Source organism: Chaetodon auriga, chromosome 16 (assembly GCF_051107435.1).
Source record: "Chaetodon auriga isolate fChaAug3 chromosome 16, fChaAug3.hap1, whole genome shotgun sequence".
Taxonomy (NCBI): Eukaryota; Metazoa; Chordata; class Actinopteri; order Chaetodontiformes; family Chaetodontidae; genus Chaetodon; species Chaetodon auriga.
The window spans coordinates 11473121-11499148 of NC_135089.1; the positions used below are offsets into that span (position 1 = coordinate 11473121).

Genomic DNA, 26028 nt, shown 5'->3' on the forward strand with positions numbered 1-26028 from the left:
CCCGCATTGTTTATGACAAATCGAGGGCAGAGGTTAGATTCTGGTAGCGGTAAGGCTTTGTTAGGAGAGGAAGAAAAGAAGTAGAGGTCTAAAGTTTTTCTATTTACTCTTTCAGATTGAAAACCCCAGGTATTTGCGAGAGAAGCCCTTTCCCTTGTCTCCGGTGAGTTGTCAAGGGGTCACTTGTGGATTATTTATTGCTACACAGACAAAAGTGCTGTCTTTGAACTCCTCAGTGACCTCATCACATAAACTCTCTCCTCTTTACATCTGTAGAATTTCAAGTCGAGCTTTGGGAGGAACAGCGCCTTGGCCGACGATCAGGTCCCACAGCTTGTGCAGAGCAAGGAGGTATGCACCACAGTAAGCAAACCCCTACGGTACCTGAGAGCTTCTATGCGTGATGAATATCATAAGTCTGGTGTCATCGCTTTGTGTGTCCAAAGGCAGCACATGATATTTAAGAGACTTCCCTTTACAGTATATCCGTTCCAGTAAGCCCAAAGCCTTGCTACTCACTATTCAGTACGACCAGCATTTGTATAGAAGCAAGTGTTAAACACATACAGGGGTTAAAGCTCCCTTGGCTGCTTTATGGCATTAGACGCCCCCATAACCATGTACATACATCTTCTTGCGTAGTTTGTATTGTTGAAATGGCCAAGGCGAGCGTTCCTCTTAGACAAAAATAATGCTGGCTCCCAGTGATGACAGTTTTTTCCTTATGTGGATTTAAGCTGAAAATCCCCATTCTGAAAGCATGCTTTGAAGTCCCTTCTGCCCCTCCCCACCCCTCGCTCCCCACCACTCATTCCCCCCACCATCCGCCTTTACCCGCACTGTTAAATATAAAACTGAGCATGACTTGGCTGTAATAGCCGTGGCGTTTCATGTCTGCTCGGGGGAAAGCGCTCCAGTCAGTTAGATCGGCTTCACCGGGAGAGGGCAGAGAATGGAGGGAGAAAGGGCAGAAAGAAAGGGGAGAGTAGGAAAACACAGAAACATGATGGACAACAATCGTCTGGCTTATTGACCTGTCACAATAAAGATCTGTTTATAACCGCTGAAAGAGGATTCACATGCGTGGACACACACACTCCCACCATGCACGTCCACGCAGTCGGTCGGTCTACCTGTGGGCTCATATTGAATGTAGCAACACCAATACGAAAACATTAAAGCAACGTCCCATGCTGTTTGATCCTGCCTCAGACTAGCCGACTGGCTACATACAGCTGTGTGTGGTGGGAATATAAATTTATCACCTCTCAGAAGACCATATTTAACCCCCGCACCAACTTTACTTTGATATACACAGAGTTACCAGTTTATTAGGTACAGCAGTACACTCTACAGCAATGCAATCCAGTTTAATAGCCCTGCAATAAATCGTATTGTGTGAAGCTTATAATGATCACTTTATGCTAACGTTGCATCAGAGGGTTGTTGATTCAACTCTACGGTCTTTTGTGAGGCTGTAGTTAATGCATGTGAGTAGCAAGTGTGGTGGACAAAATACCTCTCAGACTCAGCTTCAGTCTGTGTGAAGGTGGCCTTGAATAGGAGCATAAATGTTCAGGAGGGAAGCTGTAGGAAACTGAACTGGCCTGTCATTTCCACTGAGGCCAGAATGTTCTCAATATGGGAACCAGTTCAGGAAAGTCACAGAGAAACTTGGGGAGGGACACATAGGGAAATGAGAGGAAATGGCGCAGAACAGAAGTTTTTCTCTGTGGGTTCTTCTCCATGCTGTTTGCCCACTGTAGCCAATCTATTACATTTCTGTTATATTCTACCTGATAGTTGCTTTTTTTCTTGTTGAAAACAGCCTCTCAAAACTATTAGCATGGTGGTAGAGTCTTGTTTATACTGTTTAACAGAATTCGTTTTTCGGCCCTGCTATGCAGAATATATTGCTGATTCCCATTGTAAGGTTGTTGGAATCCCCTCTTGATTATACTCTCTATAAGGGGAATAAAGATAGGCTTGTTGTTCATGGCCTGCTATTGTAAAGCCCCATTTTCTTTTACTTCTTATCATTTAAGATGCCCCCACAGATCATGTGTCTTTCGTCACCATAAGCAATTAAGAGTGTTCTGTGGATTTGAGGAACTCTAAACCCCACAGGATGCAGCTGTGATCACACACACACATACATACACGCTCAGCTTTCCTATGGAAGCGAACCTGCAGAACCATGGAAGCCTTGTCCAGCCCTGCTATTGCGTGTCTGTTGAGGCCCAGTCTAGGAAATCACAGTGACATCACTTCCCATAAATCACCAAAGCCTTGTTGAAAATTTACCCAGGTTTAAAGAGTCACACACGCCACATGCCATTAAGCTGGCGACAGCTTAACGAACATCTCAGCTTTCACACCAAGCTCATCCTCCAGCTAAGCTACCGACTGCATTGATAAGAATGCTGACTGCTCTTTTCCTATGGAACAATGAGTGGCAGCTGAGAAACTTCACCACAAGCTGACATTGCTTTGAGTCACATAGCTTAGACTGTGTGCTTGCTTATGGGTGAGTTATGGAAAATGTCTTGCAGGAGCAGCAAAGTCCTGCTAATCTTTCAGCAACACCCTAGCAGTGCTCAGCATTATGAGGGCTGTGTCTTCCTTTGGAAATTCAATTAAATCGCAACTGATGAGTCAGGCTTAGCCACAGGCCGGAGTCATGTGATCACAGAGGGAGATAGTGACAGGCTGATGAAAGCACCCCATCTTTCTTTAAAAGTTTGTGTGTGTGTGTGTGTGTGCGCGCGCATGCTGTCTTCAAACTAACCCCTTGGTACCTGACCTGAAAGATTGTTGGCAACAGGCACAGCATAGTAGATGAATGTTTGTCGAGCAGTCACACTCTAATGGTCGCAAGCCCCTGACTGGGGATCAGGCTCCTTGGCTTTCCATTGCCATAATGATGCAGTCTCTCAAATCTAAGGATCTTCTGGGATGGAGCTTGAGTTCTTAGCCTGTGATTTAGAGGGCCATAGCTTGTCTTATCTGAACGCTTTTCAAGGCTAAAAAAGAGCAAGCCAGTGAGGCTTAGTAGTTTAAATGGGCCTAGTTTCGTCACTTGGCTTTGAAGATGGTGCTTCAGGCTGGGAGACACAAGGGACCAGCAGAGGTCCATCATGATAAAGTCACTATTTCAAGCATTTCTGTCCTGTGTCCTTGATTCTTGTCTACTTGATGTATTTATATTAGCCATTTGAAGTAATCTCTTTACTTATTCTGTGTTTGGAACTCCCCTCCTTTACAACTATGAGTCTTTTTTTCTCACATAGCAAAGATAGAAACAATTTTAGCCAAAGTTTTTATCCAGCCTTACTATCTGGACAGACTGCAGTAAATTAACTTCATGTCAGAATGTGGAAATGGTATCTTGCTGCTCCTCAGTAGATAGCAGAGCACTGCATACCGACTATTGTGGAGCATCTGTGTTTACCGAGGATGAAAGACACACCAGGACATTGTACATCTCAGGCAAGATGACGGAGATGCACAAACGCAACCTTGCTTTGTGGAGCCCAAACAGTTAGCAGACGATTTGTGAACACATCCCCCTGAGGAAAAAGGTCCTGACCCCGCGCCGGTTTTTTGAGAGCAGAAAAAGCAACTGTTTCCGTCTTCTCCTCGCATTCCCTCTCTCATACCCCCTCCCCACAACACTTCTTCCCTCTCATCCTTTCAAGAGCGAAGTGTCAAAAAACATGGCATCTTACAGCGCTCGCTACAACTCTGAAGAAGAGAAGAGGGGAAAAAAGCTGTACCACCCGGTCGGGCTGATTGAAGGCATCTCAGACGCCTTAGGTGTACGACATTCCTCCTCCTCCTTCCTTCACTGACGCCTTTATAAACAAGTTTCAAACGCCCCTGATCTAGTTTGACAAACTTTCTCCAAAGAGCATTTGAAGAGAGGATGAGAAAGTGACACCCCCACATGTGCTTTTTTTTTTTTTTTTTTTTTTTTTTTTTGTGCCGGCAGAATCAGGTCTCCGCTTACTCTTCTGCTTTTCAATCACTGCCATCTCTCTCCTTCTCTCTTTCTCTCTTTCTTTCACTCTTTCCTTTCTACTCTGACAGGTCTCCCGTGGTCCCTTCAATTGCACAAGAAATAGTGGTAAATCAAGAAAAAAGACCCCGAAGAAAGAGTACTTTGTCAAGCTTTGTCAAGGATACAGTGTATAAATGTAGCTGAAGTGCAGTAATGAGGGGAGATATCTAGATATCTAGAAGGCTAATTTGTGTATCTTAGTTGGACTTTTATTTTTAATGGCGCTCAGAGTGCTGAATTCTTAACAAAATCTGAGCTCTTTGGGTTTTGTAGATTCATTTCAATCCCAAAGTATGCATACATCTTTTTCCTCTAACATCCAGTGCACTGTTGATGTCTGTATTGTATTTTGTCAATATTTATACAGTCAACCCATACTGTAATTGAGTCATATTTCTATTCAGGCCTTTGATTTATACCAAGGGAAGGTCTAATGTGGTTTGAATGTGCCAAGTAATGTTGTGGGAATTTTCTACTTAATTGTTTTGATGACTAAAACAAACAGGCGCTAGCCTCGGGATGTTGTTAATCACTGACATGTTCACACACACACACACAAGCACACTTTCAAAGGAAGAGCATTGTCACCCTGCTCTAGGGTTGATTAACCCACCAGAGCAGACAGTGACTAAACATGAGTAGTGACATCAAAGCAAATGGCCAGTCATCTGTCTGTCATAGGTTCTCTGTGTACTTTTATGTGTTGCATGTTTGTGAGCAGAAACGTCTTCAGTGTAATGTCTAACAAGCTGAATAGAAAGCTGAGGAAAACATATTTTATGAAACAAAATGATTGCAAAGTGCACTTTAAAGGTGCTTTAAAGTGGATGATTATAAAGTTTATGCTCTTAACTTGTTTTTGCCCCATCATTGGTAAGGCTCTGAGAATAAAAAAAGTTGTCTCTCCCTTTTCTCAACACCAAAAAAAAAAAAGGGTCTTCTCATGTTTAATGAGCATTGCAGCCTCTCATGACTGCTGTGGCTGTTCTTAGCTCACTCGAAGAGAATTCCTTCGACTAATCAATTACTTGATGCAATATTAAAAAAATCTGTCATTTAGTATTATTGTCTCTGCAGACTAATGCAGTCATGCAAAGGGAACGCCTTTCAAAGACCAAGCCATATTTTTGAATAATATTGCCTTACCAGAGATGTGATAATTATTTTCCAGAAATGACGAATGACGAGCAGCTCTTTTTGTATACAAAGGCCATAGAAGATTAAAAAAAAAAAAAACATGGATTGCATTTTTCTTAGTCCATTAGAGTAGGTGATGAATAGGTCATTAGGGTTTTATTTCATTAAAACGAGGAACCCCTCTGGCTGTAAGAGATGTGTTTTAATGTGCACGAGCCACAGCGCTGAACTTTTGATCTCCTCTGAATGCTCTGTTCAAATGGACACAGCCGCTCTCTTCATAACCAGCTGCTACAAACACGCAGGCTTTCACTTTGTAGTGCTTACTATAGACTGACGATTTTATCCAAACATGTACACACACTCAGTCGAGCACATCTCAGCTTCACGCTGGTTTTGGAAGCTCTGTGCATGGATGAGTGTTTTTAAATGTTAATGTGGTTTATTTCATCATCAGCTGCGCGTGTGTTCATCCAGATTTATGTTCCCTCTTATATCCTGTGACTCTATATGGTGATGTTTTCTCAATGTTTAACATCCGAGAACATAATTTGTTGCCCGCGTTGCCTGGTAATAAATAATGCTTCATCCATCAAGCAGATGTTTGCATTCATTGCATATAAGGAAATAAAAAATGAGTAACTAGACAGTTAAAATAGCTCCAGAAGTCAGTAGTGTTACATATATGACATATGTGACATTTGGTTTTCTATGTGTTTTCAGACTGAGATGAAGATCAAAGTTCTGGAGGCCAAGCACCAGGAGGAGAAACTGAAGATGCAGCAGAGACACGATGCAGATGTTGAGAAAGTAAGAATCTAAACTGAATTACTGAATACCCTGCCAGCAGCAGCTGCCTTTGTGGATGGATATTTTGCCAGTATAAACAAATTTCTGGCGTCAGTTTGACAATAGGCATATTGATGTCACTAATTTCAGGATTTCTAATCATAGTGCCTTCCCAGCACAACACTAAACTGTAGCACCACACGTCATATCACAATAAATCCAGCTGTTTACATGCCTAGAAAACCAGCAGATCTCGTCTTATGTTCATTCAGTGAGCCTACCACAGATACTGTATGAAGCAGAACCAAGGTCCTATAGTGCTGTGTAGTCTGTAGTGCATGCACAGGCCGTAGTTTGACTGTGTCCATGCAAACAATTTTCTTTTGGAGTCTGCAGGGGAAGGGCGTAGTCTGAGCGTGGCTGAATCCCATTCTGGTCGTCTCCTGCTTTTCTATGGTTGTGATTGGCATGAAATAATAACTCATTTTCTGTCACTACATCTCATCGGGAAACCATGATTTCAAGTGTATAAAATCCAAACTGAGCCACTACTGGGAGAATATCTGAAAGTCAACTGAAAATTGTTTGCAGGATCCTCATAGTTTCAGCTTATATTGTAAAATAACACATGAAAAGAGTTTGAAATGACTTGATAGTTTCTTCTGGGGCAGCTGGACAGGCAGCTCTGTTAACGCGAACGCTCATGGAAATTTGCTAACCTGCATTACGGCGCTCATCATTGACTCTTGATTCCATTTAGTGGCTAATGAAAAGGAAAGGAGCCGAGTCTCTCCTCTTTTCATCGGCCCATCCTGCAAATAATCAGCTCTTCAAAGCTCTTTGTCAGCTGGTGAAAATAGCAGTAAAGCTGGTTCATTTCACACTAGGTGCCCATCAGTTAGGCTGCAGATCAAGCACCTGGGATCTGTCACGTCCTCAGTATGACTTTCCTTTGCTGCCACAGAAGCTTTTAATAAAAACGGAGAAAACACTCCAATTTTCTCTCCACTTTAAGATGCCCATTGCTTCTTTGTGTTTGACAAGAGACAGGATGACAGCTAGCGCTCTCTCCCTCTCTTTAATTACATACAGATTGCGAGTTATGTCCGATTTAATTTCCTCAGAATTTTACTCAGTATTCCCTCTAATGGCTTCAAAGGTGGAGTGATTCAGGGGTGCTCTCTGACAAGCCTGATGGGAGGAAGGCAAACTAGGTTTGGTTTTAATTAGTCTCCTTATGAATAATGTATAGGCTGCTGAAAGGCTACTGGTCATTGTCCCCCTGCTTGAAATGGAGAGGGTAATGACAGAACAGGCCTCAGTGTTGTATGCTAATGATTGTAGATCAGTACTGTGTGTAGTTGTGAAATACTTAATAACCTCAGGTGAAGAAGCACATCTTTATGTGTTTTCTCTTAACCTGTAAATGATTGGAGATGAGTTGTAGACCACCGCGCACACCACAAAAACATACATGGCCATTAGTAATGGTATTTTGCTTGAAATGCCATTGGGATTAAATTACATTTGTGTTTTTGTAATGAAATTCAACAAAACATTCTGTTTCTCTCAATGTACACAAAGTAAACACATGGTCTAACTCCAGATTTTGAAGGTGTGTTTTGCTCTCCAGTTACTCCATTTTGATCATTTTGGTTAAAGTCATGGACGGCCAGGCTGGATTCCCCCTGCATTAGGATGCTTTATAAAAGCCTAAAATGGGTACCCTAAAAGCTGTCATTTCCCACCGTCTAGTGCACTCTCTCTGGACCTGACACTGTGTCACTGCCTTGCATGGTGAACCCCTAAAAAGACAACAATCTCTCTGGGGTGGCAAAATGGAAAAAAATTGGGTCTCCCTAAATGTTCTGTGAACTTTGCTCCAGCCGCCCCATTCTCCTTTCATCTCTCCCATCCCATTCACACGGAGGACGACAGATCTGGCAACTAAGTGCACTTGGATAGAACAAAACGCTCGAAACAGAAAAAGTCTTCCAGGCTTTGGGACAGTTCCTGACGTAAAAATAAGCTCTATGCTTTCTGCCATTTCAGCCTGAACATGAGAGCATCGTCTGTTGTTTGGTGTTTTGTTCTGTCTTGTTAATCTGACGGGTAATACAGGTACCTTTGTCAATTATGCTGCAAAAGAGGTTTAGATTAACATTTAAAGTAGATGATTTCATCGTGAGAGTAAGGTGATATTAGGTCAGTTGACTTCGGAATCACCATAAAAACTTGTTGAGAAGAACCTGTTAGAACATGTGCAGTAGACCAACTATGTAATGTACACACACATATATACACACATACATATGCAGTTGAGCCCATACGCCTTCTTCCTCCACATAGAGAGTGCTAGACTGTCCTTTTATACCGGAGCTCCAACTCTCCGTAGCCTAATTTAATTAATTGCTCACAGATGGCAGGAACAAGCAGATGCAGTTACCTCATCACACCTCGGCACAGGTGGTTCCCTCAGATGCCATTTCACTCAGTTAGCCCATAGTCTCTTTAGGATTACATAGACATGTGGAAGAAGAAGTCTTGTCAGGTCACACAGTGGATGAAGTATACAAAACGTTCCTACAAATAACTAAATCTAATGGTGAAAATCTTTTTTTTTTTTTTTTTGTGGAATGATGGAGGGCTGTTGCTTGTTGCAGCGTTCACAAACATTATTAATGTAAATAAACCTTTCATATCTTCAGAAAACATCGATTATTTAGATTTAGTTGTTGTAAGTTGTTCTATTAGTGGCTATTTTAATAGACTGGTTTAAAGGTCCATGTTCTTGTAAACAACAGTTTCTGTTTGTGTTCAGTATTGTTCACATAAACACATTGTGTGTATCCTTGAGTCCGAATGCGTGTGCTCCATGTATTTCATTCTTCATGAAAACATTTGAAAAGACAAATTCTCCTCACATTGTGCATTGTTTACATTTATGATTACTTGCTAGCAGACTTTTTCCTCCCTGCCTTGTCGGTGCATCACTGTGTGTCTTGGCATGTCCCAGCTTTTTTCTTTAAAAACAACCCCCCCCTCTCCCCGCATAGATTCTGGACCGAAAGAATGGTGAGATTGAGGAGATGAAGAGTATGTACCGGGCCAAGCATAAGGAATCGGAGGAGATGATCCGTAAGCTGGAGAAGAAAGGTGAGAGGTTACAGGATTGCAGGGTTAACTGGGAGGATGTTTATACTAGTGTCTCTGAACACTCAGCGTAAAAAGCCCAAAAAGATACAATTCCACAAGAGACTGAATTGGTGTGGAGTGATGTTCTCCAGCTGTACTGCTCAATCTTAAATTTTAATCGCATAATGTGCGCCTTTTTCTTCATGCTTAATTTCCTCTTCCCTGTTTCTCTCTCACTCCTCTCTATTCTTTCGCCTGACTCTAAAAGCTTTTCATGAGAAACATATAAACTTGGCAAAGAGGAGCGCTACTGGCCAGCTGATAGAGGCAATATCTTCATTGACATTGATTTACTGACAGCGCATCAATGAGCGTGTGTGTGTATGTGTGAGTGTGTGTCCATCTATCTGTGTACATACCCTGAGGCAGGGCCTGACTGCTCTTTGTGTGTGTGTGTGTGTGTGTGTGTGTGTGTGTGTGTGTGTGTGTGTGCTCTCCCACAGTTCAAAGTGTGGTGCGGGAATCCCAGGTCATCTGCGAGAGCAAAGACAAGCAGATCGCTGAGCTGAAGAAGATGTTGGATCAGAGCACCGACTCCCTGAAAAACGAGTGGGAGAAGAAGGTATGAGGGAAAGTTGAAGGGCTTGGATATTCTGCAGCCCAACCCCCTGAAAGCAGCCCTGAGCCAGAGGAAGACCGTTTGATAGCGTGAGACTCGCAGACTTCGCTGCGAGCAGGCAGCCTCTGCGATACTGCTATAAAAATCTTTATTCTTTCATGCTGTGCTTAAGTTAGAGTGGGTTTTTTAGTGATGAAAAATGAATGCTCTCTGCCCTGGGTAAATTGTGTTTTCGCTCCTGATAGCTCTCACTTACAGAGCTGTTGGGGCTCAATGAGATCCTAATGAGATTTCCAGTCATCTCTTCTGGGTCACTTAGCACGTGATGAGCAATCTTGGCGAACAATTTTTCTCCAATGTAATAATAACAGAAAAATACTTAGCTATATAAATGTTACTTCTGGCATCAGGATTGTAGTGCCCTTGATCATTATGAGCCTAAAGACTGAGAAATTATAAAATGCTTACAAGAGAAATAAAGCAACATAGTCATGCAGACAGTCGTGGAGACAGACGTGTGACTGATGTGAAGTTATTCTGTGCTCTTCCAGTTACACGCTGCTGTGACAGAGATGGAGCAGGAGAAGTTTGAACTGCAGAAGAAGCACACTGAGAGCATCCAGGAGCTGCTGGATGACACCAACCTCAGGCTGGCCAAGATGGAGGCTGAGTATAATGCTCGGTCACAGGCAACTGTGAGTGCAGGAGCAAGTGTTGGTGTGCGTGTGTGTGTCTAGGATTTAGATATTGATCAAGCTGAGGGGAACTTCAGTTTTGTCAGCACGTTGTATTATTTACAGCCATTGTACTGCATGTGGTTGACTCCAAACGGCATCGAGCTGTAACAGTTTGAAGATATTTTAACTTTGCCCAGACCTCGTGTAACACTTTTTAGACTTGGATTGGTATACTCATGTTTATTCCATCTGTCTGTGATCATCATTTCATACCAGAGGGAATGAGCCTGAGTGCAGCATCAGACAGAGGATTCGCTTGCTGCTGTTTAGGAGATTCATGTTAAACTGCAGCAGGAGATTCAAGTGTTCAGACACTTCATGTGGGCAGATTATGTTCCCTACCAAACACCAGACTTTCACTGGAACAAACAGGATTCTAGGTGACAAGATGGGTGTAATTTTGCATAAAACTCTTGCCTTGTTTAGCTCTAAGGAAAGTGTACACATCTGTCATACCTCTAATTATAGAACAGTGACCTACGCAGCTCCATGGCTCAAATGAAGGGAGACATCCTGTAACCTCTGGGTGAGAGTGCCTCTTGTATCATCTGTGTAATGGCCTTTGATCTAAGTGTGTATTAAATCTTACGCATGGCAGTGTTCGTGCTCCGCGATGTGCGAGCACACATGCATACGCGCACCTCCCAAAGCAAGTTTCTTTGATATCATGAAAGGACTCTGCTTTTAAGTGGGATCGTGCACATTTCATTAGTGGAGACCATCAACACCAGAGGCCAGGCGAATGCGCTCCCTCATAAATAGTATTGTTATCAGTATCAGTATTCATGGGCTGTCATACATACACACATACTGCTGCTGGCCTTAATCTGTCAGCAGGCCCACATTTAAGAAGCATCAAACACTGGACAGTGCAGGGCCGATGGTGAGGCCCCTCTTTTAATAATTAAGGACAGACAAGGCCCCAGAGAATGAAAAGAGCTCTCTGTCACTGTAAATTAGCTGCTCCCCTGCTGTGAGTTTGGGCTGACCTGCATGCACGACCTGCACGCGCCTTGTGTAGGATGTTCAAAGTGGACTTTATCTCAGGTGAGTTATTTCAGCACCCTTGTGGCGCGGTTGCTGTCTCTAAGCTTAATCTCTTAGAAACACTGTTGTCATGTGTTCTTTTATTGTGAAAAGGTCTGTCTTTCAACCTTCAAGATATCAGTCAGAAGACCTGAGTTTATTCAATATGCAGACATTTTGTGCTCGTAGAATATTCAGTTCTCCTCCTTTGACCCAGTAGCTTGGAGCCTCAGCAGCTTTGAGTATGTATTTGGTTTGGTAAATGATAATATGTATCTGTTTCAGGCCACCACTCCCCCTCTGCTTACTATGACTGGGTGAACTAGCTCCTTAATCAAAGTTCAAACCCAGGACACGATGTGAAAAGTTCGCTCAGTTCACATGAAAAGTATGCGAGCCAAGACAAACTCAGATTGATGATTCATGTTCATTCAAATACAATGCACTGGATCTGGTTTAATAACAGTGAAATGAAGAATGTTCATCTGCCCATCGCAGCCTGGTTGGATTTCTATCCAAGGCAGATCAAAGATCTCACAGGGGGCTTCCAGATATGTCAGATGTTGTTATTTTTGGACGTTATCTATGCACAGGGCAGAGCAGATAGAGTGACTGAGTAGGTGTTTGAAAATAAAGACAAGCCGCTATCTGCGTAGGTATTGCACCAGTCAAACTCTTGACTGTAGTACATGCATGTCCATAACCTAAAGGCCTGATAATGAAGATAAGCTTAGTATTGTCTAGTGGTTAGAGATGAACTAGTATCCCTTTATTGCTACCAGCTATTATTTTGTTATCTTTTGTTTTTGGGAGTGTGTGCAACGTAGCTGTGAAATTAGCTCCAGATTCTTTCTTTATATTTTAATGCCTGAGCACTACAATTACTTCAAGTCAAGCATCTTACATAAAGACATAATTGTGTAGAAAACCATGTGGTAAGAGGACTGCATTTACATTGCAACCACTCGAAGTCCTTTTGCACCACATGTTACATTCATCCAGTCACACACACACTCACACACTGATGGTACAGCCATTTGGAGCAATGTGGGGTTCTGTCTCTCGCCCAAGGACATTTGGACATGCACAGTGGAGGAACTGGGCATCCAACCACTGGTCTTGTGATTAACGGATGACCCACTCTACCTCCTGAGCCACAGACGCCCTGTATTACTGTGCACTCAGTAATAGTCATAGTAAAACATTGTTAAACAAACTTGAGGAGTGTTTGTTTGGCACCTGTTCCACAAGTCCACAGTCTAATCTGTCTTCCCTTCTTATGTCTTCTCTCAGACTTTCCCCTCCACTCGGTGCTCGTCCTCCAACACCAGAGTTGGAAACACAACATGCATGCATACGCACAGCCTGACAAGCCTCAGGAGATGAGCGATGCAGGCTGTCTTCCAGTTGCTGGCTTTAGTTCTGATACAAAAACTGTAAAAGATGATCCATCACTCTGTATGACTTTTTTTTAAACGAATTACATGTTTTTTCCATCTTCAAAGACTCTATCGCTTTTAAATCTCTGATGGGCAGAGGAGCTCATAATGTAGCTTATGTAGTCTGCACTTCACACCTTGTAATTCTCCTTCTAAAACACCTAATTAGGGGACGTAATTTACTCTGTCTGAGTGTGTCCAGGTGTGCCCAGTCCAGCCTCAGCGTGGAGAGGGGCTCCTTCTCATCTCCTGCCAGAGAGCTAAGTGTCAGCACGCGTCCCAGCACAACACAAGCCCCTTGTTCCCTTTCTTAGCACCCGACACTGTTAACACAAAGACAAAAATCTCTCTCACCAGCCTCGCTGGGCGCTGCTCTCGCTCTCTGTTCAAACACACCACTCCCTCCTCTGCCATCATTCCAACTCCTGTCATCGCCAGCCTCTGTCATCGTCTAGATGGACTAGCATGCTCCATCTTTAATCAGCGCCCCGTCATCACCTTTATCAGCCTGCCCACACTGCATTCCATGCTGTCACAAGCACACACACACACCCATGCACACATGCACGAGCTGGGGGGACCATATGCAGAGAGGGGACATTTCTTTTCATCAATTGGTGCCGGAAGAAGCTGTCTGCATCAGCTCGACTTTGATCATTGTCTTTATTAAAAATCAGAATCCAGATTGAGCTTTTGACATTTGCCATTGAAATAGCTCAATAACAACAATCGCGCGATAATAACGATTTTAGCGTGGACTGGCGTAATCTCATTTCAGCCTCAACTGTTCCTGTACGTTAAAAGCTTCACAAATCTACCATACTACACAACAAATGTCCTGCATTTGCATGACTGTGCTTCCAACAGAAATGTATTATACAGCCAAGTGCATGTCCATCCAACTCCTCTCCAGTACACTGTGTTTTTTTTGTTGGTGAATAAAGCGTGCTGTGCAGAAGAAGAGTTATGAGACGTGCTTTAATGTTGACTGACTGCTTGTGATGAAGCTGACACGGGTGTGCACCTCGCTGTGTCTGCGTTCTCCAAGCAAGAAAGAGCATGAGATACAAACAAAACAGGGACCCGCCGATCAAAACATTGTCCCACATCCCCACATGTGGTCAGAATCTGCACCTATTTAAGCAGCTGAGACTTCAATAATGCTGTTGCACGTGTTCACATTTGGAGGCAGGTTATGAACATAGAGCCAGGAAAATGACCCTGTATTGCCATGTCGCCATGAGTTGATCCAAATGTCAGAATCAGGGCAACAAGGTGAAATAGTACCTTGGAGTTTTACAGCTGTAGAAACTTTTCAAAGGCACAACAGTTGACTTCAGAAGCTGCAGTTGAGCTTTTGTAGAGTGGATGAACAAAACAGACAGGAATATTTTGACTTGATAAGATCTTTCTCTGCGTAGTATTGAAAGGGTTTCTGCTGGTTTGGCCTTTGCTACAGAGTGTATAGAGAGGATGTTTTTGTTCTTGATGACTCACACATCTTCGGAGAATACCATTGCAAAACAGTTTATTTTAAGTCCAACCCTAGCTTTAGACTTGATCCTAAGTACAAAATATAACTTAAGCACTAAGTACCTGTAATTTACAAGTTACAGAATCAAGGAGGTGGTGAGCTACATTGTTAGCCACATTCTTCCATATTAGCAACCAGATTTCTATGTCTGGCTTCACTGTGGGAGCATGCTGTCCTCTGACCCATGACTTTTTCTCAGGCTGGTGCCATTAGTGGTTCAAGCTGTTTGGTTTAGTTGTTTCTGTGTATGCTTGTGGGTCAGGAGCAAACGGTGCGTGAGCTGGAGCTGCGGGTGAAACAGCAGTCGGTGGAGGTGGAGAAGGGCAACGCGCTGCGTCAGAAGGTGACACAGGAGAAAGCCCAGCTGGAGATCCACATTGCATCCATCAGCGCCGAACTGCAGGAGGCCAACAGACGGTGTGTGAAACAGGGAGCAAAAAAGGAGGAAGAAATGTTGAAAATGTGGAAAAGAGGATACTCTTCATAACTACGTCATCAAGTGTGTGTATTAACTGTCCTGTCGTGCGCTTAACTGTCCACAGAAATATGATTCTGCAGAAGGAGAAGGAGCAGCAGAGTGAGCAGCACGAGCAGACTGTACAGAAGCTCCAGGCCAAACACGAGACTGACATGAGCCACTTACATCAGGAACACGCTTTGTCTGCTGCTAAGGTCCATAGTTCCCCACAGCTCCTCCCATCAGCATCCTAAATTTGCTTTTATTTGATGCTAAATACAAAATTGCATCAAATTTAGTAGCGTTTTTTACTGATTTACTCTTTGTTTCTTTCTTCCAGACATCTGAGGTGATGGAGGACTTTGAGAAAACTGTAGCACAGCTCAAACAGCAACTCCTGGAAAGTGAACATCGGCGACACCAACAAGTCAGGGTATGTTTTGGGTGGTGGAAGGGTCATGCATCTTTTCTTTTTGTCACTGTACAAGCTATGAAAATGCTTACAATGGACTGTCTTTGTGGGGTGTGTCATAGTATCACCTCTGCTTCCTTCCAGGATCAAGGGGTAAAGCTTCAGCAGGAAAAAGATGAACTGCAGATCAACTGTGAGAAAAAGGTAGTGTGTACATGCTCCTTCAGGAAAACTGATCCCCTGAGCTCCACAGCTTCTGTCGTTGCATTAAAACAGCCCTGGACAAAGTTATTACGGTCAAGTGGAGATCAAAGCCTGGAGTCACGTGTTCCTTTTGGTTCCCCTTACTTTTAGATGTCTGGTCTCGTAAAATCAGAGCCATGATTAACAGGTAGATGGAGGACTGGACCAAGAAGAAAGAGGAGGATTTATAATTTAGTATAAGAGTTACCAAGCAAAGAAAGTTGAGAATGGGAGATATAAGCAAATGACGCTGCAAAAGAGGACATTCAAAAGGGACGTTTCTCTGTCACTGTCCCAGGCCTATGCTTAATTGCCCCTTCACTCATGTCTTTACTTTAGAGAGACCCTCTTCAAAGCCATAGGGCGGCCATAAACCACAGAGTGAGGAGACCACAGTTAATGATCTGAGCTGGGGCCAGACCCGTCCAGGCCAGATTTGTCAGATGAAAATCAGGTTTTAAAGACCTGCCTCACCTGGGTCATCTTCAAAGTGCCAGTGGCTGGCATGGACGGGGCCCCTCTGGCTGATACACCTGCAAGAGTTTAGCAGGCCCCTGTGCACTTTATTCAGGGTCAGGGAGAATTTAAAATAAGCCTCTCGAAAAGAAATTCAGTACTTTGGTTTTGATTTCTTTGTATTTTCCTCAAATGTTTTTGGTCCTGTTTTTGAAATCCACCTGTATCATTTTTTCTTTGTTTGCTTCCTTCTGCAAAGCAGCAGACAGAGGAGTCAGTCGTTTTCCATTTTCCCCTGGAAAGGTTCGTCTTTCCACTCGTCAAGAGTGGTAAATGAAACACGTGAAGGAGGCCAGAGAACCGTACCTGGACATAAGAAGGGCCCATATGGCTGCCATAGATCCAGAGTGAGAGGCCCTCTGCGCTGGCAGATAGGCTCAGATGGTACTTTTGATGGGGTGATAGAGAGAAGAGACGAGAGCAGATGCACAAGGTCACAGGCAGGAGAGTTTGGTTGAGTGATGTTTGATGATGTCTGCTGTTGCACTCACTTACACCTTCTCCCTCTCCCTCTCCCTCTCTCTCTCTCTCTCTCTCTCCCTCCCTCTCTCTCCCTCTCCCTCTCCTTCTCTCTCTCCCTCTCCCTCTCCCTCTCCCCCTCTCTCTCTCTCTGTCTCTCCCCCTCCCTCTCTCTCCCTCTCTCTCCCTCTCCCTCTCCCTCTCCCTCTCTCTCTCTCTCTCAGGTTTTGGCAATCCACAGTGAGGCAGAGAGAGAGAGAACAGAAGCGAACAGGAAAATAGCCAAACTTGAAGGTGCACTCAGGTACAAAGTGTTACTTGTTGCAGTAATACACAGTGAGCATTTCTTAAATGTACAATGTCAGTGAATAAGCAAAACAGTTTTATTTAGTTCTCTAACAGAGATAGTGTCTAAAAACCGTAATGTAGAACACAAGTCTGAATACAAAAGTTCACCCATATACACGTCACTGTACAGTTTATCAGTTATGTCAGAGTTTATACAATGATCCCATTCGTGAGCTCTAAAATTTGTTTGTCTATGTGTGGCCCTCCTCTTTCCCTCTTGGCCGAGTGATTGACATAATTGGCTAAGGCACTCCATCAGCATGTCAGCCAGTGTGTGTAAATGTGCATTGGTGTGTGTCTATTTTTGGAGACGTGTGCAGTTGACATAAAATGCAAGCTGGAGCAACGAACCCTACTGATACTGTGTAGTATAATGGAGTGTGGTGTGTGTGTGTGTGTGTGTGTGTGTGTGTGTGTGTGTGTGTGTGTGTGTGTGTGTGTGTATTACACAAACCAAGTCATAATCTTGACAGGTATTTGGACTCATTTCCTTCTTTATTACTGCTTGTACTGAAGTTGCCCCCTTTGGTTGTGAAATTTCCAACATAATGCTAGTGGAGTATTTATTTTACAATAATTAGTATCACACATTTGAGCCCTGACTTTGTGGCTTCAAACTTTATTAGAGAGTTGTTTATGTCTCCAGACTTGAGTCTTTGATCATACCAACAGTGTGTATGAATTCTGATTTAAGGTGGAGTTTGGCTTTAACAAGCCAACCCTTGCACACTCTCTTTGATCTTGATCTTTTTTTTATAACTGCGAGTAGTATGGTTAGAGTTGAGAGCCTGGAAACTGTGATGTGAAGTCGTACGGATCAGAGCTTCATGTGTGATGGGCATTTGCGTTGTCTTGAAAAAAACTAGTGAACTTAATGCCACTGTATAAATCAGACAGCCTCTACACTATTAAACTGATAACTATATGAGGGAAATACTGTGTGACTGTAGATATATGACATCAAATTCAGTTCATGAGTTTCTGTAGGAGTGTTTTTTTTATCATTAGTAGTTATCTTATGCATTAAAACATGTTAAGGCTGCACTAATTAATATTTTTTATTCATCTGGTCAAACGACGATGTGTAACATGAAAGCGATTGCTCTTAGCGATGAACTCCTCTGATAATTATCACCCACCTCTACAGTTCCCCTCAGTTCGACAGATGTTTTTAGCACCTTTCAGCACTTTGTTTCGGTTTCGTGTTCTGTCCAGCACCAAACAGCCGACAGATAAAGGCAGCGACTAGCTGGTGAACATATTGAAGCATTTAACAGCTAAACAGCCAGATATTTCCCTCGGAGGCTGATGGGTACAAAAACCAGAGATAAAACAAAACAGTGAATTTAAGACTTGCCTTCATCAGGTGGCCAGACGCATGACTCCAACTGAATAACAATATTGATTTGTGTCTTCTGGATGTGTGAATAGGGAGATGTTTGACAGCGCGTTCACCATAACAACTTTATAAGGTGAAGTCACACAAAAAAATATGCTAATGATTTATAACCCAGTTTCACAGCAGAATGAATGCAATGCAGCCATTCTGTGCCTCTCCTGCTGTAACATGTCAAAATGTCTGCCGTGACAAGAGTCTACTTTATCATACTTTTTAAGCCACTGTTGGAATATTACAGAAATATAGAGACTGGAATTATTAATAGATGAGTCAGAGTAATGCTGCATAATTTTGTAAATTCTGCCTCTGTTTTCGAACTTTTGAACCTGTCTCTTTCTGATAGTTATTAGCATTAATTACACCAAATGTAGAAGGCTACATTTGTTTCCCCATCACTCCCTCGGCTTCTGACTCTGGTGCTTTTACCCTGTCGCTCCCTTCCCTCCAGACCTAAACACTCTGCAGACATCCTAGACTTCACCAGACTCCAACCAGTCAGCCAACCAACCAGTCAGCCAGTCAGGACATTCCACTGGGTAATTAATCCCATACTGGACCACATTACTTTGTCACAAGCAGATTACAGTTTCCCTGGCAAAACTAGAATGCGTTCTGCACAATTAAACACAACGCCCATTCAACGAAATCAGCTCCAGTTCCAGCTATACACAGCCAAGGCCAGTCACAGTGCCATCACCCCCCCTTTGAGAGGTTTGTCACAATATAAGAGCAACCCAGAGGCAGTGGATTAGGAAGAGGGTTTGAGCATGGCTGTATTTGCTTCTTTCTTGGGTCCTCGTCAATGGCCCAAGGCACTTTGTGTCTAAACCAAACACTTTTTTTTAATGGCCTCTAAACCAAGGATAAATCTTTTTTGTGAATTAGAAATTGTATTAACCTGTAGGACGTGGTTATTATTGCAGCTCTTTTGTGTTTTCTCTTTGAAACGACATGAAAACAAATTTTGCAGTTTGGTGGTGTTTAGTATTCAGTGTAAAGATCGCAAAGGGACATTGATGGGTTGCCTGCTTATTGTTTGTGCTTGTCATTGTCAGCCTGGCAACAGAGGACAAGCTTAAACACAGCAGACAGATCCGTTTGTGCATAAATTATCCTTGTTATTAGTATCAGTAACGAGCCAGTCATTCCCTCGTTTAGTGTTAAACACTGAGAAACAGCAAGTGGCCCATTGGGCTCTTAGCTAATTAAGCACCACACACACGCGCACACACGCACACACACACACACTCACACACACTCACACGCTAAGCAGACTGATGTCTGCTACCTGCCTGCTGTCTGACGGCCTTTAAAGGCGATCCAGGAGAACTTCAAAGTCAAAGCAAGATCGCACACAGGGGTGTGTGTGTGTGTGTGTGTGTTTGCGTATGTGCATGCATGTGTGTGTGAAAATGGGAGGATGGATGATGAAATTAAACAAGTAGAACTGTTCAACATGCCTTCCATGAGCAGATACTATGTGGTGTGTGAGCTGTGTTATGATGTGCATGTTGTGTGTTTGTTGACCCACACTGTTAAAAGACAGCATAGATCTATTGATAGCCAGTTATGTGTTCTTATCTTTTATTTCTTCTTTTGAATAAGTTGGATAACAGCTGATGATCGACGTTCTGGCAGTTCTGATTCTGGTTGTTCGTATGTAGCATATATAGCTGATGTCTTTCCACGCTTTCCACCCACTCTTTCTTTCCCGTATAAAAAGAAAAATAACCCTGTCCTGCCATGCAAATAAGCATCGTTGTGTCAATTTGAGTTCCAGGCCTGTGTTACTATAGCAACAACAACAGAAAGCACTACAAAGCTGTGCAGAAAACAAGTTTGTCTCCTTTTCTTTCATCCCAACGTGCCTCAGATCATTACAGGGCATTAGCATAGAGATGGAGAGATGCACCACAGAAGGGGGGAAAAAAGAGAGAGAGGCAGCTCATCTGGGAAACAGCTTGCCTGCTTTTGCAACAGTGACCTCCAAATCACAATTTAAACACATCAGAAAATCACCTGCATGTTCAAAGTAGGGAAAAAGAAAAACACCTGGTCTGTTTCTACCATTCCAGTCCTCCTTCCTGCTGCTTGGCACCCAACTGGCTTTATCAAAACCACACGCCTGCTCAGGTTGTGGTGCAGGGTCGCCTCAGCTCTGACTGTGTCTCAGCGGTAACTTCTGCTCAGTTTGATCGTTTACAGTTTGGAGTGGCAGAGGCAGCTTCTGCTTTAGGCAGCTGGAGGGAAAGCGTGCTCGCCTTTTATGAGAGGCTAACGCACCGGCTGTGTGAGCGCCGGTCCAACCCTGTGCACGTACTCGTGCTGTCATGGATGTTTTCTTCAGTTCAATTTAAAGTTTTCTTGCTTTTCTACCATTGTTTCAATTTAATGCTTTTCCTCATAGCACACCACCAAGCTGCTGTTTGGTTTTGTAATCGACTCATGAGTCGTGTTTTTTTTGGCAGGGTAGTAACTAAGTGTGTGTGCATGTCTGTCTTGGCATGTGTGGCATTGTTTGTCTCTCTGTGTTTGTGCATGCATGCCCACATGCTTGTATGAGATAGTGTCCCTCTACTCTTAAATGTGGATGATGCACCTCGTATGTTCTTTCATGTTGTTCTGTGTGTGTGTGTGTGTGTGTGTGTGTGTGTGTGTGCGCACATGCATACTCTACATCTGTGTGTGTCTTTTGAAGTGGTCTTATCTTTCTCAGCATTCCTCTCCCATGACAGGAGGGATGGAGGGAAGCAGGGGCGGTGGTCCGGAGAGGGACCAGAGGCAGCTGAGCAGAGGCCCAGTTAGCGGTGAGGTGCAGGAGCAGGTGGAGGTATGGATCCTGAATATTGAGAGGCTGCACCAGGGCTCGATATTGACTCCCATGGCAGCTGCATTGAAAGGGGAGAATGGAGCTGGATGAAGCTCCAGTTCGATTCACAGACTGGACTAAAGGAAAATTGTAAAGAGCCCTTTAACTGGGTTCTGTAGCCAAGGATCTCTGAGTTAAAGAGCAGTTACCTCCTCAGATACTTCTGCAATATACTTTATTCTAATCAATGCATTGAGCGCTGATTTGCTATCCCGCCGAAAAACATGGAACTAAAATATCAAAAAAGGAAAGCGTGTTTTAATATTGGGCCTCAGAGATAATATGGGTGTAGTTCTAAGCGTACCATCTGGTTTCACTGCGGGAGTGTCTAACTGAGCAAGTCTAGGCAGTGATTCTTTTTGTCTTTTTGAATAGCGAATTAAATGGATAGATAATGGGGCAGATAATAACTTTCTAATCTGGCAAAAAGAAATTAATAGTTGTCCTGACATTTAGCTATAATTTGTCATATCTGATCATTGCAGAATCTTCATATCACTGAATATGTGCCCTTGATTGATATCGTGACTTTTCATGGTGTAATGGTGTTAAATGCCTTGCCTTGCCTATGCGATTATCACACATAACCTTGTTTGACATTTTTACATTAAGCTAGTGCGTTTACAAATACGCACTGACAGGATGAATTCTTACCAAAGCAGGCACAAGCTAATTCATGCACTGAAACAACTCAATCTCGATAGATTGTCTTTAGGGCTTTCGTTGTTTCATTAAAAACCTTCCGGCTTCGTTTTCCATTGTATAATGTTTGGGATATGTAAATACAGTATGTTTACTTTAGGGACCAGTGCCTAGTTGATTTAGCATATTATGCTGTAGTCTGCATAATTCATGAAGCCAAATAGCATCTAAATGCACAGCGAAGGCAAGAAAATCCCCGTTCGAAATCAAGTCATGAGTGAAATCTCCTCTCTTCTCTTCTTCAACTCAGAACATTTTTAATAATAACATCATGCCATCTGGTGCTTTTTGCTTTTCTGTGCTGTGGGCACAGTTTGAGTTGCATGTATACAAAGAATAAATAACGCTCTTACTTCAACATATCTGAACTATACTGAAGCAGAAAGGAGTCGTATAGAAATATTTAATAACTCTGAACTCCAGAGCCATTTTGAAGTATGAGGCAGACATCTAGTATGTCTTTTTGTTCTATCCTGCCCACATGTTTATCCACCCACATAGTGACACTGTCAGCCTGGGCTGCACCAGATTCTCTTCATGCTCCTCTCTCTCCTTCGGGTATTCAGTTGGCTTTGACACACTAACTAGCGCGAGGGAAAGTCACTGGTTTCATCCCCAGTGTGGATGGGAGTGCACAAGCTTCAAAGGAGCCAGTTTGTATGATGAATTGAAATGTCATCTGTCATAGCAAAACACTAAGCCTCTTGCCTTCTGCACCGTCCACTGATCTGTGGCTCACGCTTGACCTTTCTTTGAATTGAATCTGTGTAAGGCAAACAATTATTTTCATTATCGGTTCATCATCTGGTCCGAAGAATGTCAGAAAAGAGTGGAAAATGTCCATCTCAGTTCAGAACCCCAAAATATTCAGTTGACTGTCATTGAAGTCTAAGAAATATTCACATTTGGAGCCATAACAGAGGCTGCGTCCAGTGACTTTGTGGCATTTGTGGTTGAAAAATGCTCAAGCAGTTATTTGATTAGCAAAGCAGTTAGCTAATAGTCTGCTTTGAATCTATGGGACTGTTGCAAACACTGAGGTGCACCAGGAGGCTGAAGCTGGATTTGAGGGTTAGCAGTTGTGTAACACTGACTTATTTAAGTGAGCCTGGCATCAACACTAGTTAGGCAACTGTTCCCTGCAAGCACCCGATGGCTGGCGTACGCTGATGCTGCTGTGGGAGACAGACGATGATAACAAAGCGCCATCCTTTCTACTTATGTGGTCATTTGTTTCATATCTTGATGTAAAATGCTGTTTGTAAACAGGCCACATTTGAAGGCACTTTTAAAGCCATCAAGCTCAACCATTCTGTTTTCTCCTCTCCCTTTTTAACTCTTTCTCTCTGCGTCTTTAATATGTTCTTGCCCTTGTGCTGTCTCTCTTTTGTGTTCACTTATTTGTGGTCTGTCTCCTATTCTGCGTCTGTTTCTGTCTTTTTTTTTTCTCTCTCTCTCTCCCTTTCTCTTTCTCTGGGGATGCGGATGAAAACCAAGCCTGTTTTATTTTTTCTTCAGAGGGCGCTGAATATTTCAGTTTTGCATTTTCTCTCTCTCTTTTTTTTTTTTTTTTTTTTTGGTGCTCCCTCTTTTTTTCCAGGCCCCTTTGATGTGTCTGTGGATTCGTTATCATTCCGTTTGGATGAGCTCACAGACGCAGATGCGCGGGCACTCACATGCACTTGCACACACACAAACACACACACACACACACACACACACACACACACACACACTCACACTCACTCTCTGTCTTTTTATACTAGAGACCAGAGGCATCCATATGCAGGCGTGCATTCTAGTCTGTTTGTCAGTCTTTTCCATGTGCTGCTCCACCCACATCACAGCCCATACAATTCTTAAATACTCCGCTTACATGAAAAGAATATTTGCATAAGCAATTACAGTTGCCTTTGTGTGCATTAACTTTAATGTGTGCTCTTGTATTAACTGTATGTGTATGTAAATGTTTATATAAAGTGCCTGTATATGCAGCATGTGGTGCACGCACAGGCAGCACGTGGCATTGTGTGGTTAGGGCAGTCCGGAAAACGCCGGCATCCCTGCACCCCTCCTGTCTGCCAGGCGGCTGGATGGCGGAAGCTCTTTCACCCTTTCTAGCACAAACACTCCTCTCTCCTCGCCTCCCTCTCTTCCTCCCCTTTAAACAGCCGTTTAGGATTGAGGGATGAGAAGACTTCCTCTTTAGAGAAGGCACATCTTTAATTTGAGCCTCCTCTCCTTCCACTTTTCTGACCAGAGATCCATTTAAAGCCAACGGGCCGCCCTGGTGCTGGCACCCCTCTCCTTCCTTACCCTCTCTGTTTCTCCCTGCCAGGCCTCCCTGATTCTTTTTTCGCTGTCCTCTCATCTCACCCTCATTGCTCTGTTATTGATGGTGACATGCTGTCTACCGCTCCAGTGACCACACACACACAGGGAAACACACACACACACACACAGAGTTATTCTCCGAGGAATCACTGAAGCTGCCATGTGCTCACCTGCTCTCCTCAGCTTTAGAGCATAATATGTTTCAGTCTGTCACACACTTGAAGTTAGCTGCAGTGAATTTTTTCGCTGTATCCTCAGAGGTTCAGGCCCAGCAGCCAGCTCCAACTTAGTCATAGTGCATTCCTTGAGTAGAGTTGTCAGTCACACGCAGGGTTCAGGATTGTGGCTCATGAACAAAGGCTCGCACACACGCACGTGCGCACACTCGTACACACACTCTCCAGCGAGACACACACCCAATTCATTTCTGCTCTGCCTTGGAAGTTTAAAAAACTTGCTATTTCTGTGACATCCTCTTTTCCATCTTCCCCTCTCTTTTCCTCTGTCTTTCTTTTTTCCATCTTAGTCTCTCCACATATCCTTTGTGTCTGTCTGAGCCCGGAAGGCAGCCATGCAACGAGACTGATTAATAATTACAGAGTACACAAAATTGGGAAGAGAAAAAAAAAAAAAAAAAACAATTTCTTTGTCGTTTGATGTCCGACATGAGAGAGACCAAAATTACAAAGAGACAGAACACTATAAAGAGGAGAGAAAGCTTGCACATTCCTTTTTCAATCCTCTGCTTCTGTTCTTTGCTTTTTTATTGCCTTCTTTTCATTTTGCTGTTTTCATCTCCTCTGTCTTCCTTCGTGTCTGTTTTGTTTTTGTTTTTTTTTTCATTTATTGTTCTATCTTTATGTATAAACCCTTAAGAGTTGTTGCTTTGATTATGGGAAGCTGTTAATCACTTGACAACAGTGCAAACTTTGTGTGCAGGTAATGACTGTAGTTTTCTCCACAGACATGCGTTACTGTTCAAAAGTTTTGGAATCACCTGTTTTGTTGATGTTTTTCCACTTTCTTCCAAGAATGTCTATTTCAGCATAGCTAGAAACAGTAGAATTCAGACAGTAAATGTATTTTATACATTTTGGCCCCAAAAGAAGAATATTTAAATTATTAAAACTCCCATTTAGCTGATGTTCCCACATTGTTGTATGACTGGGAAGAATATTGTTATAAACATTTTTCCCCCTAATGATCATTAAAAGTCACTCTCACTTGTCGCCACCACGTCACACACACACGTAACTTGTCCAGCATGGAAACTCACACATACACACTCAACTAATGCAAATGTCACACACACATTACTTACTCTTCCTCCTCAGAAAACACAAAAAACACACAAAAAAATCAAAAAAACAAACACATGACTAATGTAATTTTCTCCTGACAAACACTCTCTTGAAAGTCTTCCTTTTGCATAGAGGAAATTCTTTTGACTTGCTGAGAAAACTTAGTTTGAAGATGTCCGTCCAGTTTGTGACCCACAGGCACACAGCGCCTGAGCTGAAGGGACCAGCAACGCAAAAGAAGAAATAGGTCCTGGATGTAGCTCCAGTCCTATGAGTATGTGCGTTGCCCTCTCTTCTTCTGTTTTAATTAGGACAGTAAATTCATTTAGCATTATTTTGCATTTTACTCTGCCAGTTGGTGGCCCAACAAAAACAGGTCCGTGACTCATTCTGGATCGCGACCCTAAGTTTGGGAAATTCTGCCCTGGATCGTTATTGAACCGCAATGTTGCATTTTGGCTCTAAATATTTTGGAAACTAGTTTTTCTTCTGCAGTCTTCTGGTTGCGTTGA

At 43.0% G+C, this 26028-nt stretch overlaps 1 protein-coding gene across 1 annotated transcript in view; it reads left to right on the forward strand.

Moving 5' to 3' along the window:
• The window catches only part of cep112 (centrosomal protein 112), a 92666-nt gene that overhangs the window by 11732 nt on the left and 54906 nt on the right, over positions 1–26028 (forward strand). Inside the window, exons 7-17 of the mRNA XM_076751918.1 lie at positions 116–163; positions 277–351; positions 5921–6007; positions 9043–9142; positions 9625–9743; positions 10292–10435; positions 14739–14893; positions 15019–15148; positions 15274–15366; positions 15490–15549; positions 16788–16867. Coding sequence (XP_076608033.1) covers positions 116–163; positions 277–351; positions 5921–6007; positions 9043–9142; positions 9625–9743; positions 10292–10435; positions 14739–14893; positions 15019–15148; positions 15274–15366; positions 15490–15549; positions 16788–16867 — 1091 coding nt within the window. The remainder of the gene's footprint in view (positions 1–115; positions 164–276; positions 352–5920; positions 6008–9042; positions 9143–9624; positions 9744–10291; positions 10436–14738; positions 14894–15018; positions 15149–15273; positions 15367–15489; positions 15550–16787; positions 16868–26028) is intronic.